Source organism: Neomonachus schauinslandi, chromosome 11, assembly GCF_002201575.2.
Source record: "Neomonachus schauinslandi chromosome 11, ASM220157v2, whole genome shotgun sequence".
Classification (NCBI taxonomy): Eukaryota; Metazoa; Chordata; class Mammalia; order Carnivora; family Phocidae; genus Neomonachus; species Neomonachus schauinslandi.
The window spans coordinates 26,800,231-26,818,499 of NC_058413.1; the positions used below are offsets into that span (position 1 = coordinate 26,800,231).

An 18,269-nucleotide genomic window follows, 5' to 3' on the forward strand; every position below is an offset into this window, starting at 1 on the left:
AACAGTGAGGTTAATACTGCAAAGTTTCTTTTATCAAAATATATACATTTTGGGGGCACCTGGGTGGCTCAGTTAGGCGTCTGACTTGATTTTGGCTAAGGTCATGATCTCAGGGTCCTGGAATTGAGCCCCGCAATGGGCTCCTCACTCAGTGAAAGTCAGCTGGAGATTCTCTCTCTCCTTCTGCCTCCCCCTCCATGCACTCTCTCTCTCTCTAATAAGTAAATAAACCTTAAAACACATACATATATATATGTATATATACATATATACACACTTAAAAATATCTTGGATTTCAACTTTCGGCTTCCTGTGAACAAATTCCCAAGATAATAGATGCATGCTTATCATAAAAGGCTGATCAGAAATTAGTATTGTCAAGGAGATTTATTACCATTTCAGGAAAGCATTCTAGCCACATATAGCAAAAGTTAACGTATACTCTTATGATCTCAAAGTTCTACTTTTAGAAATCTATTTTATGGAAATAAGTGGACAAAAACATTTGTACAAGATACTCTTTATAGTTATTGTGTGTGCTGATAAGTAGAAACAACCCATATGTCCATCAACACAGGATTGATCAAATAATTATGGCATAACTGATTAATACTATTGCTATAAACACTGATTAAGTGGATATATATGTCTTGATATACAAAGGTATCAAAAAAAGAGTAAATATCAAACTGTTAACTCTTCTCTACAAAAGTGGGACTGTAGTAAGGAACTATCACTTTCCCTTTTGTAGACCTTATTATTGTTTACATGTTTTTTAGTGAACTGCCATTAAAATTTTTTTAGTTAGGGCACCTGGATGGCTCAGTTGTTAAGTGTCTGCCTTCGGCTCAGGTCATGATCCCAGGCCCAGGGTCCTGGGATCGAGTCCCGCATCGGGCTCCCTGCTCTGTGGGAAGCCTGTTCTCCCTCTCCCACTCCCCCTGCTTGTGTTCCCTCTCTCGCTGTCTCTATCTCTGTCAAATAAAGTAAAAAAAAACTTTAAATTAAAAAATAATTTTTGGGGGCGCCTGGGTGGCTCAGTTGGTTAAGCGACTGCCTTCAGCTCAGGTCACGATCCTGGAGTCCCAGGATCGAGTCCCACATCGGACTCCCTGCTCAGCAGGGAGTCTGCTTCTCCCTTTGACCCTCCTCCCTCTCATGCTCTCTGTCTCTCATTCTCTAAAAAAAAAAAAATAAATAAAAAAATAATTTTTTTATTTAGAAAAATAGGGGAAAAAAGATTCTTTGGCCCTTTCAAAAACCTTCTCTCACTTCTTCCCATTAAATGCCAAAAAAGTATTAGTACTATGAAGACAGAAAATAATATAGTTGCACTGAAAAGAATGAATAACACTTAAAATTTATGTTTAAAATAATACAATTATAGAAACTGGAACAGAAAATCTAAGGGGCGCCTGGGTGGCTCGGTCGTTAAGCGTCTGCCTTCAGCTCAGGTCATGGTCCCAGGGTCCTGGGATCAAGCCCTCCCTCGGGCTCCCTGCTCCACGGAAAGCCTGCTTCTCCCTCTCCCACTCCCCCTGCCTGTGTTCCCGCTCTCGCTGTGTCTATTTTTGTCAAATAAATAAATAAAATCTTTAAAAAAAAAAAAGAAAATCTAACTAAATATATATAATGTACAATTATTCCAGGAAGCAAAAAATGAAACTACTTTGTTTTATAATATTCTCTTTTATGTCACACTAAAACATTATCTCCTTGGATCATATTGAAAAGCTCTATTAATGGAATTAATTCATGTAATATAAATTCATGTAACGGAATTTACAGCAGAATGATAAAGTATTATTTCCTACCGCTACTACTTTAAAATATCTCCTCAAATATGCTATGACGTTTCTTATTCTTTAAAACAAAACCTTAAAAAACCACCTAAATTTCCTGTCACCCTGAAAAAGGTAAAAACAGATACAAATAACTTTGGGGGAGAAATAGTTGAAAAATGGAATGTATATATAAATAGGGTAAATACAATAGTATCAGCCTATACTGGCCTTTACTAAATAGTGATGTGATCTGTTCAATTCTGGATAATGTTACATAACTCTAATGATGAAATCAGTCCCAAGATTTTTTTTTACTATACTACCTACTCAGCCTAAAGTCACGAAGATAAATGAATTTAATTGTTCACCAAAAAAAAAAAAAAAAGATAAATATGTGAGGTGATGGATTAACCAGATGGAGGGGGAATTTTCACAAGGTAATGCACAGCAAATCACCACAACACTTTAAACATCTGACAGTTTTATATGTCAATTAGATCTCAATAAAACTGAAATGGAAAAATAAAAGAAACTGAATGTTTGCTTCTATTAAGTAGACAAGTAACCTTAACTTAAATTGCCAGATAAGAACTATATATCTAGGGTTTATATTTAATAATTACCTTCTTCTAACTTGTTAGTTTTCATCAGAGTGATAAATTTGAATTCTGTCCCATGTAAAATTGTGAAAAATTCCAGGTTTTAAAGTTCGCTGAAAAGTCAGTAATTACTCTCAGCCACACTACATAATGACAAGGCCATAAAAAGTGTATTTTTATCAGTATTTCATCTGGACTTAAAAATTCTGAAAACAAAGAATCACCTGTCTGCCAGGATGGAGCCCTGAATTGTGGTAAAAGAGTAGTTCCTGAAGAAGCAGCCTGAGCAGTTCGGGATTCAACAGCAGACAGAAAGTTCATCACTGAAGATTCTTTAGTGTTAGTGCTGGCGCTGTTCACACTAGTATCAAATATTCCAGAAAGACCTACATTTGAAGATAAAATAGATCATCAAGTAAAAATATGTATTAATATAAAATTGTTATTTTAAAAAGGTATCTCTGAAATTTGAGGCCAAAAGCTCTACAACCCTATACTGTTTTGAAATAGCAAACAGATACTAATTTGACCAAGTATAGTTATAATTTAAAATCCCCAAAGATCTATGAAAAAAGATCTCCTCACCAATTATATAGATATTCTCTATCAGTAAAAGACAAAGCTTTTGATTTCATTTTCATTTTCACTTTTCCCACGGCTCCATTACGTCCTGCCCACATTCATAGCCCAATATGTGAAAACTGATTTTTCTTCTTAATCACTAAATGTAGCCAGATTCGTTTTATAAGAGCATTTTTACCAGTTGCCTGAGGTGTGGTAGCGTATCCAGGAAGCTGATGAGAGGCTGCAAAAGTCTGTCTCTGAAGGAGATCTGTTTCAGAGTGTGAGGGATGTCCTTCTTCATAGCTTAAACTAAAGGATAATAAAAAATAAGTGACCAAAAACACATAGCTCAAACAACAGGATCAAAACATCTCTAGGAGAGCAATTATCAAAAGTAGCAGAAGTCTTTGACTAAATTCCTGACCTACACATCAATAGATCAAACACAGTATGACAACACTGTCAAAATGGGGAAAATATACTGATGATACACTAGGAAGAAAAATTATGATGCGTAGTATTTTCCTTAATTCAACTTGACTGCCTTTTACTGGGAGAGAAGTGACAGGGTACAGTAGGAAGAGCAATATCCTGAAAAACGGGACAGCTCAGTTCATTGTCCGAGTTCTACCTCTGGCTTACAGTGTGATTTCAGTAAGGGACTTAATTAATGTCAGACTAAATTTCTCATCTGTGTGAATGAAGGACTAGACAAAATAATCTCTTAAGATCCTCTAATTCTAACATTCTATGGAATATCAGATAACTCATATTAATTGATAATTAAAATAACTCACCTAGAAAATTTCAAGTTTGGACATTTTGAGAGTAATTCAGAACAAGATATTTTTTCTCCCCTTGATTTTTACTTTGACTATTTTAAACCCACAGAAAAATTGAAATAGTCCAATGAAAAATTTATACCCATTACTTAAGACTCAGTCATTGTTAACATTTTACCTTTGTTTTATTTTTCTTTATACACAGATATAAACACACACACACTTTTTTTATTAAACCACTTGAAAATAACTTGCAGACATGACACTACATCTTTAAATACTTCAGCTGTATCTCCTAGGAATCAGGCATTCTTCTGTACAGCCAATTATTATTATTAGACTTGAAGAAATTTAACTTTAAGTCAGTAATAGTATGTAATAGAGGTCATATTCCAATTTCCCAATTGTTGCCCAAATGTTTGGGATTTTTAAAGCTCTTTCTTTTTTTTTTTTAAGATTTTATTTATTATTTGACAGAGACACAGCAAGAGAGGGAACACAAGCAGGGGGACTGGGAGAGGGAGAAGCAGGCCTCCTGCTGAGCAGGGAGCCCGATGCAGGGCTTGATCCCAGGACCCTCAATCCCAGGACCCTGGGATCATGACCTGAGCCCAAGGCAGATGCTTAACGACTGAGCCACCCAGGTGCCCCTTAAGGCTCTTTCTATGTAGAATCCAATCAAGTCCAGAATTCCACTTGGTTATGTCTGTTTAAATTGAGAACAGTGCCTCTAATCCCAGATCCCTTTTGTCTTGATTTCATGGCACAGACTTGTTGTTGTTGAGGAATCCAAGTCAGCTGAATGTACACTATCCTAAATTCTGGCTCTGTCTGATTGATTCCTCATGAGAAGTACGTAAGTGATATTTTGTACTTCTTATTGCATCAAATGAGGATGCACATGTCTGTCTGTCTCATTATTGGTGATGCTAAACTTTAAGTGGTTAAGGGACATCTGTCAGATCTCTCCATGTAGTTGCTTTTTCTCCTTTGGAATGCAATTGTGAGGTGTTACTTTAAGACTGTAAATATCTTATGCCCAACAGCCAAAGGTTTCAGACACCATCCACTAATGATCTTTAATTCAATTATCACACTGGAGACTGGAATTGGTAGCTTTCTAATTACATCATTCTTTTAATATTTAAAAGGCAGTCTTCTATAAAATAAAAATGAGCTTTCCCCCCTTTTCTCCCTCTCATGTACATGATATATATACTTGTATTTTCATATTTTTCAAAAGTGCATACATCTTACACTTCAAAAATGTATCATTGTAGACTTTTATTTATTTTTTTTTTTTTTAAAGATTTTATTTATTTATTTGAGACAGAGAGAATGAGATACAGAGAGCATGAGAGGGAGGAGGGTCAGAGGGAGAAGCAGACTCCCTGCCGAGCAGGGAGCCCGATGCGGGGCTCGATCCAGGGACTCCAGGATCATGACCTGAGCCGAAGGCAGTCGCTTAACCAACTGAGCCACCCAGGCGCCCCATTGTAGACTTTTAAAAACTGAAGTATAGTTGACATATGAATTTCAGGTGTACAACACAGTGATTCAACAATTATACACATTATGAAATGCTTACCATGACACATGTAGTTACCATCTGTCACCACACGTTATTACAATATTATTGACTATATTCCCTGCTAGGAACATTTGTATACAAGTCTCTCATGGACATATGTTTTCATTTCTCTTAAGTTAAATATCTAGGAGTGGAATTACAGGGTCATAAAATAGGTGCATGTACCATTTTACATTACCATCAGTAATGAATCAACATTCCATTTTTGTTTTACATTCTGGTCATGACATGTTTTCAGTCTTCCTTTTTGAAAAAGATTTATTTATTTATTTTAGAAAGAGAGAGAGAGAGAGAGTATGAGTGGGAGGGGCTGAGAGAGGGGGAGAATCTCAAGCTGACTCTGTGCTTAGCGTGGAGTCCGACGCAGGGCTCAATCCCATGACCCTGAGATCATGATCTGAGCCGAAACCAAGAGTCAGCCACTTAACCAACTGCACCACCCAAGCACCCCATCAGTCTTTTTAATTTTAGCCATTCTAGGTAGGTATAGTAGTATCTCATCGTGGTTTAATTTGCATGTTCTTATAGGCTGATAGGCTATTCTTTCAGCTCCTCTTGTCAAGTTTGTTCCATTTTTTTGCCTTTAAAAAAAACGGGTTTAGTTAGCTCTCCTATTGGGTTTTAAGAGTTTTTCTTATATTCTGGATCTACATTTTTTGTCAGATGTATGTACTGTGAATGTTTTCTTCCAATCGAATGGCTCGCCTTTTTATTTTTTAGTGTCTTTAAATAAAAAGCTTTCATCAGTTAGTTTTATTGTGGTAAGAGCATTTAACATGAGATCTCTCCACTTAACAAAGCACGTGATACCTGCACTACATCCTACAGCAGATCTCTAGAGCTTATTCATCTTGAACTGAAACTTTATAACCTTTGAACAACTCTCATTTCCCCGTTCCCCTAGCCTCTGGCAACCACCATCCCACTCTCTGCTTCTGAGTTTGACTAACAAGGTTTTAATTTTTGAATCACCTGATTATATTTTTTTTTATAAAGTCACTGATGTATTTACCTACATTTTCTTCAAGTTTTAACGTTTTAACTTTTATGTTTAGATCTATAAATTTTTTGAGATAAGGGTAAAGATTAACTTTTACATTTAGATCTATAAATTTTTTGAGATAAGGGTAAAGATTCATTTTTTAAATTTCAAAAATTAAGGTATAATTTGCATACAATAAAATTCACCCTTTCTAGTGTACAGGTCAGTGAGTTTGGATAAGTACATAAATACTGCAAAAACTAAGGGAGAGAACAGTCCCATCATTACAAAAGATTCCCCCTGCCCCTCGGTAGTGAACTCTTCCCACCATCTCCCAAGGATCTATTCTCTGTCCTTATAGTTTTGCCTTTTCCAAAATGCCGAATGAATAGTATCATTTAATATGTAGCCTTTTGTGTCTGGATAGTTTCAATTAGCTTAATGTCTTTGAGATTCATCCATGTTTTTATTTTATCAGTAATTCATTACATTTTATAGCTGAGCAGCATTCTGTTATATGGACGCATCAGAGGTTAGTGCTTTTTTGAAACCCATTAAAAAGTTTAAGGACCTTTGGGTTCTTTCCTGTTTTTAGCAATTCTGAATAAAGGTGCCATAAACCTGTGCATAAGTTTCTGTGTGAAAATAAGGTTTCATTTCACTTGACTAAATACCTAGGGGGGGATGGCTTAGTTACATGGTAATGTTGAACTTTAGAGAAACTGCCTATTTTCCAAAGTGGCTATCCTTTTTGCATTCCTCCAGTAATGTATGTGGTCTGACTCTGCATCCTCACTGGCACTAAGTATTATCAATTTGTAAATTGTTTCTTTTCTTTTTAAAAATTTTAACCATTCTAACTGGTGTGCAATGGTACGTCATTGTGTTTGTTTTTTTTTTAACATTTATTTGAGGGGGGAGGGACAGAGAGAGGGAGAGTGAGTCCTTAAGCAGACTCCATGCTGAATGCAGGGCCCCATGTGGGGCCCAATCTCACAACCCTGAGATCATGACCTGAGCTGAAAACAAGAGTCAGCTGCTTAGCTGACTGTGCCACCCACGCGCCTCCTTCACTGTGGTTTTCTTTTTATTTTTTTAAAAGATTTTATTTATTTATTTGACAGAGAGAGACAGCGAGAGAGGGAACACAAGCAGGCTGAGGGGGAGAACGAGAAGCAGGCTTCCCGCCGAGCAGGGAGCCCGATGCGGGGCTCGATCCCAGGACCCTGGGATCATGACCTGAGCCGAAGGCAGACGCTTAATGACTGAGCCACCCAGGCGCCCCTTCACTGTGGTTTTAATCTGTATTTCCTTAATAAATAAGAATGAGGAGCATCATTTGCTTGTCTACCATGCAGAAATCTTTGGTAAAATATCTACTCAAATCTTTTGCCTATTTTTTATTGGGTTGTTTGTTTTCTTATTATTGAGTTTCAGATTTTGCCTATTTGTTCTAGAATCAAATCCTTGGTGAGATATATGTTTTCCAAATATTTTCTCCCACTCTGTGGCTTTCATCCTTATAACAATGTAGTCAGAACAGAACCATTAAAAAAATTTTTTTTAAAAAGATTTTATTTATTTATTTGACAGAGAGAGACACAGCGAGAGAGGGAACACAAGCAAGGGGAGTGGGAGAGGGAGAAGCAGGCTTCCCGCGGAGCAGGGAGCCTGATGCGGGGCTCGATCCCAGGACTCTGGGATCATGACCTGAGCCGAAGGCAGACCCTTAACGACTGAGCCACCCAGGCCCCCTAGAACCATTTTTTTTTTAAGATTTTATTTTCAAGTAATCTCTACACCCAACCCAGGGCTCGAACTTACAACCCCAAGATCAAGAGTCGCATGCTCCACTGACTGAGCTAGCCAGGCGCCCCTATGAATTGTATTTTTGCTGTTGTTGCTGAGAGATCTTTGTCTACTCCAATAGCTCAAAGATTTTCTCTTCTGATTCCTTCTGGAAGTTTTATAGTATTGCTTTTTCCATTTAGGTCTATGATTCATTTGGAATTAATTTTTTGTACATGGTGTGAGGTAAGTCTTGGGATTCATTTTTTAAAAATTTGGGTATGCAATTGTCCCAGTACTCTATATTGAAAAAACTATCTTTTACCTATTGAATTGCCATGGCATCTCTTAAAAAAAAAATCAACTAGCCATATATTTGTGGTTCTCTTCTTAACTATTTTGCTATATCAATATGTTTGTTCTTAGGCCAATAACACACAGCCTGATAAATGATTCATTCAGGTTGTACAAAATTCCAATCTTGTTCTTCAAATTTACTTTGGCCATTCCAGGTATTCTCATACAAATTTTAGAGTCAGCTTGTCAATTTCTACAAAAAACATTTCACTGAATCTATATATACATCAATTTGGGGAAAACTACCATTTTAAAAGTACTGAGTGTTCTAACCCATGAGTATATTTTATTTAGGTCTTTAATTTCTCTCAGCAGTCTTTTGTGGTGTTTAGTGCAAAATTCTTGCAAGTATTTTGTTAAATTTATCCCTAAGTTTCTCATTTTTCTTATTTTGTTCTAAATTTTTAAAAAAAATTACAGCTTTATTGATATGTAATTCACATACCTTTAAAGGTCATCCTTTTAAAGTGTGCAAATCAGTGCATTTTTAGAATATTCAAGTTATGCAACCAGAACCATAATGTAATTTTAGAGCATTCTCATTGCCTCAAAAATAAACCGGTACCCATTAGTATCACTCTGCATATCCCCCTCCATCCAACCCCAGGCAATCCCTAATCTACTTTCTGTCTCTATGTATTTGCCTACTCAAAACATTTCACAAAAATGGAATCATATTATGTGGGCCTTCTGTGACTTTGTTCACTCAGTAGAATGTTTTCAAGGTTCATCTATGTTACAAAATGGATATAACAGTAGTTCATTCCATTTTATGGCTGAACAATATCCCATTGTATAGACATACATTTTGTTTAGCCATTTATAAGTTGATGGACATTTGGGTTGTTTCCACTGTTTGGCTATTATGAGTTATGCTGCTATGAACAATCGTGAACAAGTTTTTGTGTGGATGTATGTTTTCTCTTGGGTATATACCTAGGAGTGGAATTTTTTAATCATATGACAACTCAAACATGTTCAACATTTTAAAGAATGGCCAACCAAAATGGCTGTACCATTTTACATTCCCACCAGCAATGGTTAAGGATTACAATTTCTCAACATCTTTGCTGATACTTCTTACAGCCTGTGTTGTTATTATAACAGCCATCCTAATAGGTGTGAAATGGTACCTCACTGTGGCTTTGATCTGATTTACCTAATGATGTTGAACATTTTTTTTTTTTTTAAGACTTATTTATTTGTGGGGGCGCCTGGGTGGCTCAGTTGGTTAAGAATCTATCTTCGGCTCAGGTCATGATCCCAGGGTCCTGGGATTGAGTCCCGCATCAGGCTCCTTGCTCAGTGGGGAGCTTGCTTCTCCCTCTCGCTGCCATTCCCCGCTTGTGCTCTATCAAATAAATAAATAAATAAAATCTTAAAAAAAAAGATTTGAGAGAGAGAGAGCATGCAAGGGACAGCAGGAGAGAATCCTCAAGCAGACCCCTGCCGAATGGGGAGCCCAATGCAGGGCTCAATACCATGACCCTGAGATCATGACCTGAGTGAAATCAACAGTCGGATGTTTAACTGATTGAGCCACCCAGATACCCCCATTTTGAATTAATTTTTGTACATAGTGTAAGGTAGGAGTCTAACTTTATTCTTTTGCTACTCATTTTGAATATAATTTGAAATTCTTTAATAATAAACAACTAAATAGCCAGCTGTTATTTTCAAAATATTCTTACCATTTTATCTGCTTTTCAAATCATCATAGCAATCATGCTTTATATTAAAACAATCTAGGGGTGCCTGGTTGGCTCAGTTGGTTAAGCATCTGCCTTGGGCTCAGGCTGTGATCCTGGGGTCCTGGGACTGAGCCCTGTGTTGGGGCTCCCTGCTCAGCAGGTAGTCTGCTTCCCTCTCTCTCTCTGCCCCTCCCCCCTGTTTGTGTGCACTCTCTCTCTCAAATAAAATCTTTTTATTTTTATTTATTTTATTTTTTATTTTTTAAAAGATTTTATTTATTTATTTGACAGAGAGAGACACAGCGAGAGAGGGAACATAAGCAAGGGGAGTGGGAGAGGGAGAAGCAGACTTCCCGCCGAGCAGGGAGCCCGATGTGGGGCTCGATCCCAGGACCCTGGGATCATGACCTGAGCCGAAGGCAGACGCTTAACGACTGAGCCACCCAGGTGCCCCTCAAATAAAATCTTTTTAAAAAATTAAAAAATAAAACAATCTACACACATATATTTCCTTGTCCTGTCAGCTGATGGAGCCTAGAAATGAAGACTCCCCAGTTGCAAAGAGCATACTTCTTACCCAGATAATGGCTCCTAATACCATACTTCAAGAAAAAGGAACCAGTGCTCCTTGAAGAAATGGTTGGGTCATTCTAGTACTGGGGCAGGAAATATAAAAGATATAAATCTGGAGCATCTTATAGTACCACAAAGTAAGAAGGGGCTCAGGAAAAAAAAAAAAAGAAAGAAGGATGGGGGAAAACCCCTACATTTACAAGGGCATGTTAAGAGGTAAAAAAATAAATAAATAAAAACAACAATGGCATGTCAAGGGGACAGAGAAGCCAATTAGAAGAGCTCCTAATGGCAAAAGCTGGAAGATTTTAACCCTTATAAAAATCTGATGTGAAGTCACTAAGGTTTGTTGACATTGATTATTTTTAAAATTTTTTAACAAGTTTACTTTATGGTTTTGGATTTTTTTTTCAATACTAATCTCTACACCCAACATGGGGCTGGAACTCACGACCCCAAGATTAAGAGTCACATGCTCAGGGTACCTGAGTGGCTCAGTGGGTTGAGCATCCAAGTCTTGATTTCAGCTCAGGTTATGATCTCAGGGTCCAGGGATTGAGCCCAGTGGTGGGCTCTGTACCTTGGCAGGGAGTCTGCTTGTGGATTCTCTCCCTCTGGCCCTCCACCACTCATGTTCACACTATATCTCTCTAAAATATGAATAAATAATCTTAAAAATAAAAAAAGTCACACGCTCTTCCAACTGAGCCAGCCAGGCGCCATGACTTTGTTTATTGCTTTAAACAAAAGCCAGATTTTTAAAGTTTTTAAAAGATTTTTTTTTTTTTGAGATTTTTAAGTAATCTCTATGCCCAATGTGGGCCTTGAATGCATGACTCCGAGATCAAGAGTCACATGCTCTATTGACTCAACCAGCCAGGAGTCCCACAAAAGCCAAGTTTAAAAAAAAAAAAAAAGATCATCCTGGAAAAAAAAAAACCGTATCTCAAAACATGGTCAACAAATTCCCATATTTGAGCCAATGTAAGATCTCCTTTGAATACATGTTCATTTATTTAATATAGGACTTAACCTGCTATAGTCCTTCCTCGCCTCCAAGGCCTGGATGGGTGGTAGGGAGAAAGAGAGAACTTATACTATCCCCATACATACTCCAAAAATTACAGGAGCTAAGGCCTAGAGAAGGGGAAGGAGCCGAGAGACAAGAGTCACAATTGTTTTAATCTTCACATTCCCAGACCAGCATGAAACTTCAATCTATCCCCTCTCCACACACTCAAACTAGGGGAGATTCAGTGTTGAAGATAAGAAGGATCAGAATTTTGCAGGTGGTAGTATCATCTTCCTTCAGTTGCTGTCACTTAAATGCCAAATTAAAAACTGATATTTTCCTAAAAATTAAAATGAACCAAGATTAGTTATTCAGTTACTACTCTCTACCTTAAATCTGAACATTTTTTCCCTAAGCTTCTTAATTTAATTAATTAATTTTTTTGAGAGGAGGAGAGAGATGGTGGTGGGGGCGGGGGGGGGGAAGAGGCAGAGGGAGAAAGAATCCCAAGTAGGCTCCACGCCCAGCGCCAAGCCTCCTTCTCACGACCCTGAGATCATGACCTGAGCCAAAATCAAGAGTGAGATGCTTAACTGACTAAGCCACCCACATGCCCCTATACTTCTTAATTTTAATTTGTTTAGCAAGAAAATTAAGTCTTGGGGCGCCTGGGTGGCTCAGTCGTTAAGTGTCTGCCTTCGGCTCAGGTCATGATCCCAGGGTCCTGGGATCGAGTCCCGCATCAGGCTCCCTGCTCAGCAGGAAGCCTGCTTCTCCCTCTTCCACTCCCCGCTGCTTGTGTTCCCTTTCTCGCTGTGTCTCTCTGTCAAATAAATAAATAAAATCTTAAAAAAAAAAAAAAAGAAAATTAAGTCTTAAGGCAGATGAGAAACCGGAGACAAAAAAATCTCATCTAAATGACAGTTTGTGCAGTGATGATATATGATCGTAAGAAAAAAAAGTTTTTGAATGTGTTACTGAGAATAAGCTATCTTATGGTTTATATCCTGATAGTCATAACATACAAATCTACTCCTTGGGTAGCATACTCTTATGTCCATAGTAGCTAAGAAACACATTCCAAGTTTTAAAATCAATTAGCAAAAGTTCCATGAAATATGTTAAATCCCAGGGAAACAAGCCAGGATTTGCACACAAGTAATAAATTACTTAAGCACTGAATGAATGATTTTGCCTTATGTAGTCCTATTTAGTTTTTAAAGATTTATTTATTTTAGAGAGAGAGAGCAAGGCAGGGAGCGGCAGAAGGAGGGGGGGAGAGAGTCTCAAGCAAATTCTGCGCTGAGCAGGGAGCCCAACACAGGGCTCGATCCCATGACCCTGAGATCATGACCTGAGCCAAACCATGAGTCAGACACTCAATGGATTGTACCACCCAGGCACCCCACCTTAAGTAGCCCTATATTACTCTCTTCTCAGTGTTAAAAGAGTTTGGCCACTGAAGATATAGATATTCTGGTATAATAAGAACAAAATTCTCTTTAAGCTTTGAAAATATGGTTTTAAACTTTTCATAGTTGAGAAAGATAAAAACCCTGGATTGGAAATTAGGAGGCCCCAATTTTAGTCCTGATTCTGCAAACAACACCAGAAGACTTTCAGCAAAACATGTAATCTTGTAGAATCTTCATTTTCCTATTTATGAAACCTAATGCTCTTTGTATTAACTCATATTCTGAGTCAAGCTAAATATTTTTACTTCATCTATCATACAGTATTTATGCTTTAGTATAAAATCTGTCTTCAAAATTGAGTACAGAGATAAATCACACAGAGTTCATGTAATTAACTTTCCTTGTGGAACTCTACCATGCCTGTCCCACTCATACTTAAGTGTCAAGTATTTTATGTTAGCTAATCATAGTCTGAGAATTAAGAACAAAAACCTGAAATATAAGAATAATCAGCCCCTGTGTGGCTCAGTCAGTTAGGCATCCGAATCTTGATCTCAGCTTAGGTCTTTTTTTTTTTCTTTGAAAGAGAGAACAGGTGCACGTGGAGGGGGTGGACAAGGATGTGGAGAAACTAGAACCCTCATATGTTGCTGGTGGGAATGTAAAATGGTGCAGCCACTTTGGAAAACAATTTAGTAGTTCTTCAAAACGTTTAACACAGAATTACCATAAAGACCCAACAATTCCATTACTAGGTATCTACCCAAGGAAAACGAAACATATGTTCAAATATTTTTATGCAAATGTTCACAGCAGCATTATTTGCAAAAGCCAAAAAGTGAAAACAACCAAATATACATCAACTAGTGAATGGATAAACAAAATGAGCTACATCTATGCAATGGAATATTATTCTGCTATTAAGTACTTAGAGTATTGATACATGCTACAACATGGATGAATCTCTAAAATATTATGCTTAGTCACAAAATCCAAACACAAAAGAACATGTATTTTATTATTTCGTTTATATGAAATGCCCAGAAAAGGCAAATCTAAACAGACAGAAAATGGATTAATGCCTAGGGCTAGGGGTGAGAATGAGGAGTGATTATAAATGGGCACAAGGTTTCTTTTTAGGGTAATGAAAAGGTAGGAAGATTAGACTGTGAGGATGTAAATATACTAGAAATCACTATACATGATATAGGAGAATTTTACGGTGTGTAAATTAAATCTCAATAAAGCTGTTAATTTAAAAAAAGAGAGATGGAAGAATCTGGCTTAGATTCACTATCTCTAAGGAAATGGGCAATGTATAGCTTGAGACTTCATTTGCTCATCTGTAAATGAGCACAGGTAACTCCTATTCACCGTATCACGTAGGCTCTTTAGGGCCATTAGAAGTGGGTTCTGTAGAATATCAGCAGGCATAAGAGAGGAGTCTCAGTCTTATTTGCCCAATCTCTCCATCCCAACCATGATTCCACCCAAGCCGCATCCCTCTACAACTATAGCTCCTTCTGGGCTCCAATAACTTGTAGCCCCACCCCTTCATGGGCCTAGATGTGGCTTCACACAGCTACAACTCATTCAAAGTCTCATTAACCTTTTTTGGTTCCCTTAACCCTGCCCCCAACTGTAAAACTGAGCCCCTCATTAACATGAATCAAAGGAATAAAATTATGTTTCAGGCAGGGCCCTTAACTGATAATTAGTGTAAAGGAAGTACAAAGTACCAACAAATTATTGTTTGTTTTTTTTTTTAAAGATTTTATTTATTTGTCAGAGACACAGTGAGAGAAGGAACACAAGCAGGGGGAGTGGGAGAGGGAGAAGCAGGCTTCCCGCCGAGCAGGGAGCCCGATGTGGGACTCGATCCCAGGACCCTGGGATCATGACCTGATCTGAAGGCAGACGCTTAATGACTGAGCCACCCAGGCGCCCCACCAATGAGTTATTGTTAAAAGAAGTATGATTCGTTGAGATAAGTAAATTTAACTGTTCCATACATCTTTAATGATCTTTACCAAAACAATCCTATTTCATTTTATACAAATGATACACTAAGGTTGGTTAAACAGGTGTTTTTCTTTTCACTAAGAAGGTGAAATGAAGACTAGTATGGTATTTCCTGCCTAGTGGTGTGGTAGAGCATATTCAAAACTCAGTCTATCAGTTCCAAATATCATTCACACAAAGAGAGACAGATTTTGGCATTTGTAACAGATGCCCAAGAGAAACGATGCCAAAGTCAAGGCTATGAAGAGTTTCCGTCTGTTGTTCTGTCAGGAAATAAATGAAATGTGATGGTGATGTGGCATATGCTTGGCTATGTTCATAACAAGAGACACCACAGCCTGGGCTGGACACTATTCCAAAATTCCATTTCATCATCTTCCTTTTTCATTTCTGTCATCACCTGCATTACTGACCTTTCCTTTGAACAAAGACAAAATTTTCAGACCCAACTTTTCCCATCTCCAGTATTTTTCTGGAACACTTTTCTTTTAGAAGAAATACATCTGTATGGCTACATGCAGAAGAATGAAACTGGACCAGTTTCTCAGGCCATACATAAAAGTAAACTCAAATATATTAAAGACCTAAACATTAAGACACGAAACCATAAAACTCCTGAAAGAAAACATAGGCAGTAAACTTCTAGACATCAGCCTTAGCAATATTTTTCTGGATTGGTCTCCTTAGGCAAGGGAAACAAAAGCAAAACTAAACAACTGGGACTATATCAAACTAGTAAGCTTTTGCACAGCAAAGGAAACCATCAACAAAACAAAAGGGCAATCTACTGACTTATGAGAAGATATCTGCAAATGACATATCCAATAAGGAGTTAATACCCAAAATATATAAAGAACTCATACAAGACCAAAAAATCAAACAATCCAGCTAAAAAATGAACAGAGGACCCAAATAGACATTTTCCCAAAGAAGACATATAGATGGCCAACAGACACATGAAAAGATGCTCAACATCACTAATCATCAGGGAAATGCATATCAAAGTCACAATGAGATTATCACCTCACACCAGTCAGAATGGCTAGAATTAAATAGACAAGAAATAAACAATGTTGGCAAGGACGTGGAGAAAAGGGACTGTTGGTAGGAATGTAAACTGGTGCAGCCACTGTGGAAAACAGTATGGAGGCTCCTCAAGAAATTAAAAATATCATACAGTCTAGTAATGACAGTTACTAGTCTAGTCATGACAATCTATTGACAAGAAATACACAATATAATAATTCTACTTCTGGGTATTTACCCAAAGAAAACTAAAACACTAATTCAAAAAGATATATGCACCCCCATGTTTACTGCAGCATTATTTACAAAAGTCAAGATACGGAAGTAACCTAAATGTCCATCCATAGATGAATGGAAAAAGATGTGGTATGTGTATTTACACAATAAAATATTCAGCCATAAAAATGAAATCTTCCCATTTGCAACAACATGGATGGACCAAGAGGATATTATACTAAGTGAAATGTTAGAGAAAGACAAATACCATATTTTACTTATATGTGACACCTAAAAACAAAACAATCAAAAAACAGAAATTAGGCCATAAATACAGAGAACTGGTAGTTGCCAAAGGGGAGGGGGGTTGGGAAAGGGGCAAAATAGGTGAAGGGGATTAAGAAGCACAAACTTCCAGGGGCACCTGGGTGGCTCAGCTGGTTAGCCATCCAACTCTTGCTTTTGGCTCAGGTCATGGTCTCTGGGTCCTGGGACTGAGCCCCGGGATGGGCTTGTGCTGGGTGTGGAGCCTGCTTGGGATTCTCTCTCCCACTCCCTCTGCCCTGCCCCCCCCCCCCACACAGTCTTTCTCTCTCTCTCAAAAAATAAAATACACAAAATAAATAAGTCACAGGGATGACTAGAACAGCACAGGGAATAGTCAGTAATACTGCAATAACTTTGTATAGGGACAGATGGTAACTACACTTATCATGGTAAACGTTTCAAAATGTACATAAATGTCAACTCACTATGTTGTACACCTGAAACTCATATAATACTGTATGTCAGCTATACTTGAATTAAAAAAAATTTAAAAAGAAAACCAGGGGGAAAAAAACCCAAATACATCTGTCAAAGCAAATTATTTTGTGATTCAAATTGTTGCAATGTATTAACTACTACTAATGTCCGGACATTAACATATTCATTTAAGAGGTAGACAAAAATGGTCATGTGGGCCCTGGATGATTATATCTCGTTTCAGGCTCTGAAGAAATTACTAGAAATGAACAAGCATGCAGCTGGTTATTTCTCACAACACATAACATAGTTCAAATTTCCAGGATTCAAATGTGTAGGCGCCATGAAATGTTTTTTATTTTATTTTATTTATTTTTAAAGATTTTATTTATTTATTTGACATAGAGAGACACAGCGAGAGAGGGAACACAAGCAGGGGGAGTGGGAGAGGGAGAAGCAGGCTTCCCGCTGAGCAGGGAGCCGGATGCGGGGCTCGATCACAGAACCCTGGGATCATGACCTGAGCCAAAGGCAGATGCTTAACAACTGAGCCACCCAGGTGCCCGAAATGTTTTTTATTTTAGCTTCTTCATTGTATTTTTTTGTTTGTGGCCTAGTTCCCTTACCAAATTAAATTTCTTCGTTTTATGAGAAACTAGTACAGCTGAATTTTTACTGTACCACAATTTTGTTCACTATTAACATGGTCTAGGATTTCTGGCATTAGGTAAGTCAAGTCTGTCTAAAGATACACATTTATCATAACAATTCACATTTATATACCTTTGATTTCTAGACAAACATTTATACACCTTTGATTTAATGTAAGAACCTAATAATATTTTATAGAGTAGAGAAAAAGATTTTCAGGTGAATCAAAATCCAAAGTTATAATATTCACTTTGATACTCAATATACTATTTTTTCTTCTCTACAAATTTTAATAAAAATTAACTGGAAATTTTCTATAAGCTCAAAAGTTTTGCTACTTCTGTTTCCTTAAGGATATTTCCAGAAATTTGTAAGCCCATTAACCAAAGACTTATAAAACCACTACTATTTTATATCATTGTAATTGCATATTATTTATACTATCTTAAGACTGATTTAGATACCAAAGCAG

The 18,269-nt window shown here is 37.4% G+C and overlaps 1 protein-coding gene across 1 annotated transcript in view; it reads right to left on the bottom strand.

Moving 5' to 3' along the window:
• QSER1 (glutamine and serine rich 1) overlaps positions 1-18,269 on the bottom strand; it is a 78,565-nt gene that overhangs the window by 40,341 nt on the left and 19,955 nt on the right. The window contains exons 2-3 of the mRNA XM_044919301.1: positions 3,144-3,256; positions 2,608-2,769 (exon numbers count right to left, since the gene is read on the bottom strand). Of these exons, the coding sequence (XP_044775236.1) occupies positions 2,608-2,769; positions 3,144-3,256 (275 nt within the window). The remainder of the gene's footprint in view (positions 1-2,607; positions 2,770-3,143; positions 3,257-18,269) is intronic.